Source organism: Mytilus galloprovincialis, chromosome 14 (genome assembly GCF_965363235.1).
Source record: "Mytilus galloprovincialis chromosome 14, xbMytGall1.hap1.1, whole genome shotgun sequence".
Classification (NCBI taxonomy): domain Eukaryota; kingdom Metazoa; phylum Mollusca; class Bivalvia; order Mytilida; family Mytilidae; genus Mytilus; species Mytilus galloprovincialis.
The window spans coordinates 25,009,181-25,018,871 of NC_134851.1; the positions used below are offsets into that span (position 1 = coordinate 25,009,181).

The following is a 9,691-nucleotide window of genomic DNA, read 5'->3' on the forward strand; positions in this document are numbered from 1 at the left end:
ATGATACAAATAGAAAACTTCAGTCAAAATTGTCACATTTGTGTATTCCTTAATTATTATTGAATTAAAAGAAAACTTGACACAAAGTTTAATTGATGAATTGTCTGTAATAGTACAATAAAGTTTGTAAGTACAACTTACTTTAACTGATATTTACCCATCACATTGCTTTGCAAATTTGTTATTAATAATCAATATGACTTAATCAAGATTGGGTTAGTGTGACTAAATACACCAGATAAGTTATATATATTCACATAAACTGAGGGTCTGGATGGTGTTTACAGAATAGATACACCAATCATGTTATAATCCCTATGGGCAAAGGTGCAAAATTTAAAGGCTGAGACATTAAAGATTAAGTATTCTGGATCACTTTCGCAATTATATTAACTGTATAGTCTATTGGATTAAATTTTCAGACATCCATATTTTCCGGAAATAATCTCGACTTGTCCGTATTTTCACTAGTGCTTACTTTCTCTTCCTCACCTGTCTATTGCAAATGGATGCCACGACAAAACTACTCCTGTGGATATTGTGACAAATCACCGTCAATTTACCAAACAATACACGCTCTGTAAAACTCCTGTATCATTTCTGGTGGAATTATAATCTACAATCTTCACCCACAAGTTGTTATTCTTTATAATTTGCCGAGATTGCGATACAGTCCCTTGGTTATACTAGCTGAGTCAGGCTCAGCATAGTAAATTGACGACAACCTGTCTTTACATATCCAGACAAGGAACGACAACGTAGCAACGTACATACGTACATACCTTTACACTCACAGTGTAAACTCTTGTGTGAACTCGACAGCAACCTAACAAAGTTGAGTCAATATGGATCCCAGTCATGTGGAACAACAAGAAGAGATTCAGCCCCAAGAAGGAGATGTCCTTGAACTATTAGAAAATCCGTCTAATACATCACAGTCAGATGAAACTCCCGAGGCTAGGCGAGTACGTGACGTCACGGAAAAAGGACAAGGAGCTTTCACTGAAAAACGTGACAAGTTCTGTCAGGAACTAGAGGCCCTCTGGGCAGACATTGAATCCCAGTTATTGGAAGTAACAACGCCTCCTAACGATCTCCAGCAACTCCTAACAGTCCAGGACAAACTTGTTAAAGCCTGTAATAATTATCGTAGGCTCACAGATGAATACCTAGACTTTCTGAAAAGGACCCGAACATTGGAGAGTCAAAAAGAAATTGATGCATGTAAACTCTCTTTGGATTTACGTCTGTCCAAAGTGGAGCTAGTTATGGAAAAACTACACGAGCATCGCCTCGCTCTTACAAAGGCTAAATCTACAAAAACAAAGACATCTAGAGGCAAGAAATCCTCACACAGTGGGAGCTCCCACGTCTCTGACATATCAAGTCTTGCACGGAAGAAGCGTGCTAAAGCAGAGGCTGCCAGAACTCAGATAGCCTTTGCTGAAAAACAGGCCTTGCTCCTAAAGCAGGAGGCAATGATAGAAGAACAGACTCTTTTCAAGCAAAATGAAATAAAGGCCGAGGCAGAACAAGAAGCCATCAGAGCAGAACAAGAAGCCATCAGAGCAGATCAAGAAGCCACAAGCAGAAAAGCCGAGGCGGAGCAAGAGGCCACACGCAGAAAAGCCGAGGCGGAGCAAGAGGCCACACGCAGAAAAGCCGAGGCGGAGCAAGAGGCTATACGTAGAAATGCTGAGGCTGCACACCAGAGAGCTGAAATGAAACGCGAGGCCATACGCAGGAAAACTTTAATGGAACAAGAGGCTGCACGTGCAACACGGGAAAAGGCCGAAATTAAAGCTGCTATGAACATTCTAGAAGCACAAAGAGAAGCTGCAGCCGCAGAAGCCGAGGCCCGTGTCCTAGAATACGACGGCAGCCAAGCATTTAGCGATCTTCCTGATGAAAAGGAAGACCCGCTCCAGCGTGTGCAAGATTTCGTCAATAAACTTCCTGTATCAACTGTTGTAAAGGAAGTAACAGGACCTCAAAAGAAAAAACAAATTCCTGTTAAGATCGAGCTGAGTCACGAAGCACCAGCGTTCGTGCCATCCGTGGCACTGAACTTACTGTCACAGACATCTGCTGTCTTGCCTTCCGATACTAAGTCACCGGAAGTTACCTCTATCCCAGATCTGGGATTAGTAACCGGCATACAAAAACTAGGCCTTTCAGATGAGATCCCTGCTGAACACCAAAAACAGGGTGTTAAAGAAGCGATCCCTGTCTTACGCACAAAACAAGACGTTATAGAAGATATCCCTGTTTCACACCAAAAACAAGGCGTAATAGAAGAGATCCCTGTTGCACACCAGCAACAAATCAACCCAACATCGGAGATTACTAGATTTCTCTTGCGCAAGGACCTGCTTTTCTCCCGATTAACAAGCTTTAACGATCGGGCAGAATCCTTCCATACATGGAAAGCAAGCTTTAAAAACGTGACAGACGAGTTACAAGTATCTGACTCGGAACAGATTGATTTATTGATCAAGTGGCTCGGTCCTGAGTCTGCTAAACATGCCATAAGCATAAGAGCGTCGAACGCCAATAATCCTACAATAGGTATACAAAGATTATGGAAGAGGCTTGACGAGCGGTATGGTGCTCCAGAAATGTTGGAAGCCTCTCTCAGGAGTAAACTTGACAAATTCCCAACCTTGACGAATAAGGACAACGCACGTCTTTATGAACTGTCTGACATTCTATCAGAAATAGAATACCACAAGGAAAATCCCAAGCTGGGATGTCTGCTAGCTTATTTTGATTCACCGACCGGAATAAACCCTGTCATTGAAAAACTACCATATGGACTTCAGGAAAAGTGGATTACAAGGGCGTCTAGATACAAATCTAATCACGGCGTTGCCTTTCCTCCTTTTACAGAGTTATCTGCATTCATCAGTGAAATCAGTAGAATTAAAAACGATCCTGGATTAAACTTTGGGTCAAAAGTCACACCAAATACAAAGGGTGCTGCGTCAAGGTTCACGTCTTACCCCAAGACTAAAGTTGGTACTCATAAAACAGCGGTTGAGCAACAATCCGGAGACGCCAGCAAACAAGGTCTTTGTATTCTGCACAATACAAAGCATTCCTTAAATGAATGTAGAGCGTTCCGAGCCAAATCAATAGAGGAACGCAAAGGTCTTTTGAAAGAAAACAATGTCTGTTACAAGTGTTGTGATTCCACCAAACACAGAAGCCGGGAATGCAACGCACGCATAAGTTGTAAAGAATGTGGAAGTAAACAACACACTACCGCACTTCACATCACTAGACCACAGCAACCTGCAAGTTCTCAGTCTAGCTCGCCTAAGCAAGCCTACGGCGGGGAGCCTATAGAATCGGCTGAAACTAAGGCAACCTCAGTTAACTCTACCTGTACTGAGATCTGCAAAGATACATATAGTGGGAAATCTTGTGCTAAAATACTGCCTGTGAATGTTTATCACAAAGATAACCAGGACAAAGTTATTCGCATGTACGCCATCATTGATGACCAAAGCAACCGGTCACTAGCATCGCCCGAATTCTTTAATCTTTTCGACGTCAAAGATAAACCGGAGAACTATACTTTATCAACATGCTCCGGCAAAGTAGTCACCTCCGGGAAAAGAGGAAGAGGTTTCATCATGGAATCAATCAACTGTAATGACAAGTTTGACCTTCCTGTACTGATTGAATGTGATCATATTCCAAATAATGGGGACGAAATTCCTACTCCGGAAGTCACAATGCATCACCCTCATCTAAAAGAACTCAGAGGAAGCATTCCACCATTAGACGAAAATTGCCAAATTCTTCTCCTAATTGGCAGAGACCTTATAGAGGCACACCACGTCCTTGACCAGCGCATAGGACCACCAAGAACTCCATATGCTCAACAATTGAAACTTGGTTGGGTAGTGATAGGAGAAACCTGCATTAACAAGCAGCACGTACCCTTTGAATTAAATGTTAAAATAACCAACATTTTACCTACAGGACAACCTTCAACCTTTCAACCATGCACAAGCAAGTTTGACATCCGGGAAAATTACACAGACCCTGTAACGAAAGATTTACAATCGCCACTCTTTGAAAAAACAAAGGACGATGATAAGCCTGGACAGTCATATGAGGACAAAATGTTCATGAAGCAGATGGACAACGAATTTGTGAGAGACTCGGAAGGAAGTTGGATAGCACCGTTACCGTTCCGAGTGCCAAGACAGCCATTGCCAAGCAACAGACCACAGGCTTGAATAGAAACCCAGTGAAGCGGGAACATTTTCTTACATTTATGAGTAAAATCTTAGATAATAATCATGCAGAGCTCGCTCCACCATTGCACGAACATGAGGAGTGCTGGTATTTGCCATTGTTTGGTGTTTATCATCCGAAGAAACCCGATCAGATAAGAGGTGTGTTTGATTCTTCCGCCAAATGTAACGGAGTTTCACTTAACAGCGTCCTGCTTACAGGTCCAGACTTGACCAATGATCTCTTGGGAGTATTGCTGCGTTTCAGGAAAGAAATGGTCGCAGTTACTGCAGACGTTCAACATATGTTTCACTGCTTTGTTGTCAGAAAAGACCACCGAAATTATCTGAGATTTTTATGGCATAAAGACAATGACCTACAGAAGAACCTTGTCGAATACCGCATGAGAGTTCATGTTTTCGGAAATAGTCCGTCACCTGCCGTTGCTACGCTTGGACTCAGAAAAGCAGCGCAAGCATCAGAACAAGAGTTTGGCAGTCACGTGACTAGCTTTGTTACAAGAGACTTCTATGTCGACGACGGTCTAACGTCATGTCCTACTAAAGAGGAAGCTGTTAAGCTCATGAAGGACACACAGCAAGCATTAGCAAAATATGGAAACTTACGCCTTCACAAGTTTGCCTCTAATTGTGCGGAAGTTATGTCTGCATTTCATGTCAGTGATTTGGCTTCAAATCTTAAAGATCTAGACTTAGAATGCGACAGCAAACCCCTACAACGTAGTCTTGGTCTCAGCTGGGACGTAAACACTGATAACTTCTTATTTCAATTATCATCAGAAAACAAACCGATCACTCGGAGAGGAATTTTATCAACGATAAACAGTCTCTACGATCCTCTTGGATTTTTAGCTCCAGTAATTATACAAGGCAAGCTCCTATTAAGGAAAATAGTATCAGAAACCGTTGATTGGGACCAACCTCTCTCTGATGAGACAGCAGCTGAGTGGAAATCTTGGAGAGATACTCTAATTGCTATAGAAACATTGCGCATTCCACGTACCTACGTGCCGTATCTCAGCAAAACCACCACAAAGGAGTTACATGTCTTCTCTGATGCGTCAGAAAAAGCCATAGCAGCTGTTGCATATCTACGCACGACCGACAGTAGTGGTGAACCAAATATAGGTTTCATTCTTGGGAAAGCTAAAGTTGCACCAACAAGTGGTCATACTATTCCACGCCTTGAACTATCTGCTGCAGTATTAGCAGTCGAGATAACACAGACCATCATGGATAATTTAGATTTACATATAGACAACGTAAAATTCTACACAGACAGTAAAGTAGTCCTAGGCTACATCAGTAACGAGACAAGAAGGTTCTTTATCTATGTCGCCAATAGAGTAGAGAAAATAAGAAAATTTAGCTCTCCAAGTCAATGGAATTATGTACCAACTAACCGTAATCCCGCAGACTCGGGAACAAGGTCCGTACCTGCTCACGAAGTTCATAGCAGCGAATGGTTATTAGGACCAAGACAACTTCTTTTCTCAGAACAAAAGAATTCTGAGGACATATATCAGCTAATAGACCCAGAGGAAGATGGAGAAATACGTGCAACTGTTAATGTTGCAAAAACATTTGCCACACTTGAGCATAAAGGTATCGGAACTGATAGATTCAACAGATTCTCCAATTGGACATCACTTGTGCGAGCGATAGCCTTTTTGGAACGTTTCTCCCGTTTACACGGGTCAAAACAGACAGCACCAGTGACTTCTCTGGAAGGCTTTTCGAATGCCGAAAATTTCATCTTAATATCTGCTCAATATGAGGTTTACGGAGATGAAATAGATTGCATTAAACGTCAGGAACAAATTCACAAGCGGAGTCCGATAGCCAACCTTAATCCGTTTTTGGACGAACGAGGACTATTACGAGTAGGAGGCCGTATCGCCAAATCTGACTTAAACCTCCGTGAAAAGAAACCATTGATCGTCCCTGGACGCCATCATATAGCGACATTATTAGTTCGACACTACCACAACAAGATAAAACATCAAGGTCGCCATTTCACAGATGGAGCGATTCGATCCGCAGGATTTTGGATCGTAGGAGCAAAACGCTTGATCTCATCTATTATTCACAAATGTGTGACATGCCGCAAACTCAGAGGAAAAACCGAGTATCAAATCATGTCTGATTTGCCAGAGGACCGTCTTGAACCTTCACCTCCGTTTACTAACGTTGGAATAGACACCTTTGGACCCTGGACAATTGTTTCACGTAAAACACGTGGTGGATACGCCAACTCAAAACGTTGGGCAATTTTATTCACATGCTTAGTGACAAGAGCTATTCACATCGAATTAATCGAGGAAATGAGTTCTTCAGCCTTCATAAACGCTGTCAGGAGATTCACCGCTATAAGAGGCCCAGTTAAGATTTTCCGATCTGACCGTGGAACGAACTTTATCGGCGCAATCGACGATTTAAAGATTGACTCAATCAACGTTGAAGATGGACCCTTCAATAACTTTCTGTACAATTCTGATACAATTTGGATCTTCAATCCGCCGCATTCGTCCCACATGGGTGGAGCCTGGGAAAGAATGATTGGTATCACTAGGAGAATTCTTGATTCTATGCTTCTTAACGCAGCCGGAAGAAGCCTAACACATGATGTGCTCAACACACTAATGGCAGAAGTTTCAGCAATAGTGAACTCTAGACCTCTGGTACCGGTGTCTACAGATCCAGAGAATCCGTTAATATTAACTCCGGCTATGTTATTGACACAGAAAACCAACTACGTTTTCACTTCAGACCATCTTGGGGAATTCGACAAACGAGATCTCTGTCTTGCCGAATGGAGACGAGTGCAGGCTCTGGCCAGTGTTTTCTGGTCCCGTTGGAGGAAGGAATACCTGCCGTTACTACAACAACGACGAAAATGGACCGAAGATCGCCGTGATCTCATCGATGGAGACGTCATTCTTCTAAAGGACAAAAACCTTTGCCGTACCCAATGGCCCGTTGGAATTATAGTGAACTCATTAAAAAGCTCAGACGAACATGTCCGAAAAGCAGAAGTTCGAGTAATCGTTAATGGAAAAGCCACAACCTACACACGCCCTATCGTGGACATGATTCTTCTCATAGAGAACAACCCTGTGTAATTATATGTATATATTTTTGGATTCATATACTGACATTCATATGTGTTATGGAATAGTGAAATCAGGTAGATTTCAGACGGGGAGTATTCTGGATCACTTTCGCAATTATATTAACTGTATAGTCTATTGGATTAAATTTTCAGACATCCATATTTTCCGGAAATAATCTCGACTTGTCCGTATTTTCACTAGTGCTTACTTTCTCTTCCTCACCTGTCTATTGCAAATGGATGCCACGACAAAACTACTCCTGTGGATATTGTGACAAATCACCGTCAATTTACCAAACAATACACGCTCTGTAAAACTCCTGTATCATTTCTGGTGGAATTATAATCTACAATCTTCACCCACAAGTTGTTATTCTTTATAATTTGCCGAGATTGCGATACAGTCCCTTGGTTATACTAGCTGAGTCAGGCTCAGCATATTAAGAGAAGACTGATAACAAAAGAGAATGATGGTGTGTTAAAATACAAAGAATAGAGAATAATGAGCAAAACAGATATAAAGATTATAGAAAATGGTATATAAAATATAGAACTGAAGGACCCTAGCAGGAATCATTCATTATACTACAATAAATACTTACATTTAATTGTGTAGACCTCATATCATAGAAACCACACTCTTTATGCATTAACTGTCAACTTATATGTGCCAGTTGTAAATCAATCTGCAAAAGAAGTTACAATAATTACACAATTAATATTGATCTGTTGATGTAAATTGTTTTATAACAAGTGTGTCAAAATTTGAAAAGATTTACACAAACACACATTTACTTCAGATACACATTATTATAGTGAATCAATATTAAAAGTACATATTTAATTTAATCTTATGTCTATATATAAAAAAAAAGACAAGAAAAAAAAACAAGTAAAGACAACAAATTCAAATGTACACTAAAAGGGATGATTTAAAATGATACTATAATGACTTAGCATCAGATTTAAAACCATAAATGAAAACCTTAAGTTGTTAATAAATTATGGCCATGATAATAAATAATATTTCTCACATATAAAATCTCATGTGAATGCTTACACAATTTTATTAAATACAGACTGAAGCATAAGTATGATGCACACAGTCATGCAATCATGAGGGGGGATAGGAAGGGTCCTGATCCCGAAATCCCGGGCTCAAAAACACGAAATCCCGAGGTCCCGAATTTAAATAAGTTTAATCCCGACATCCCGAAATCAGAAAAAAATCCCGGAGTCCCGATAAAGAAACTTGTAAATAACCAAATTTTTTAAGTAAACATGCAGCTTTCTCTCCAGACTACATTCATAATCGTGAATGAAATGAATATCCAAGATCCTCGGAAGAAGGCTAAAATAATTTACCTCAAAGTATAAGCAACTCACATCTATATTAACGTGTTGTTGTCGAACTGAAGACACTGACTTCTATCATAACAAGGTGCCCGATCAGCTGTTGGTGACAAGCTCAAATTTGAAGTCGACGGAACGTTCTAGCCAATCACGTGTCGAATAGTTAGAAAAATGACGTCAGATTTAGATTGCGATGCAAACACCGAAAATCATTGCTAAATTTTTTTAAACTGCATTAACCTGCCTGCGTATAGTCTATTTTTCCTTTTTAGATAAAGGCAACAGTAGTTGACCGCTGTTCAAACTCATAAATCCATGGACAAAACACAAAATCGGAGTAAATGTGATTTTTTCCAAATAGGACGAAACCGCGTATGCCTGTTAATTTTACATTTGTAGTATAGCTTGTTCACTAGAAAAACACAAATATAACTATAAACCAAACACAATGCATTACTGCCTTTTTAAATATGGAACGAACAAAATGTATTTATAAACACTGATGAAGAGTGAATATTCATTCTTATCGGTTGTTTATTCATCAAAATGAATATGCGATTATTCTTATTATGATACTTGATGTAATATTACTGATCAGCTTATCTGTTGGTTACACGAAAATATCTACACATTAATATACTATTTTCTTAAAGAATGAATGCATTGTATACAAGAAGAAATATACCCAAAATGAAATCCATTGAAATTGGTAAATTGTGACTATTATTTTGAATTTTGAAATCACAATACAAACAATTCAAACTTGCATTTTGTAAATTTGTCATATAATGGTCATTTTGAAGAAATACGTTGTTGACTTACCGACATATGTCATTTTTGCAGAGTAATACGGTTATCTAGATAGATGTCACAAGATCGACTGATTACGTGACATGTCTATATTGTCAACTTATTTTTCGGACAACAACTTGTTCCCTACATGTTTGATTTAATAGAG

The 9,691-nt window shown here is 39.9% G+C and overlaps 1 protein-coding gene across 1 annotated transcript; it reads left to right on the top strand.

The window, feature by feature from the left end:
- The first annotated feature begins 4,288 nt into the window (after nucleotides 1-4,288).
- On the top strand, nucleotides 4,289-7,390 carry LOC143059407 (uncharacterized). Its single transcript, XM_076232896.1, has one exon. It carries the CDS (start codon nucleotides 4,289-4,291, stop codon nucleotides 7,388-7,390), a length of 3,102 nt encoding a protein of 1,033 aa, XP_076089011.1.
- The last annotated feature ends 2,301 nt before the right edge of the window (nucleotides 7,391-9,691 follow it).

Bases quoted from the DNA above. Each gene is read 5' to 3' on its own strand.
- LOC143059407 (XM_076232896.1), top strand. From the start codon at position 4,289: ATGAGTAAAATCTTAGATAATAATCATGCAGAGCTCGCTCCACCATTG.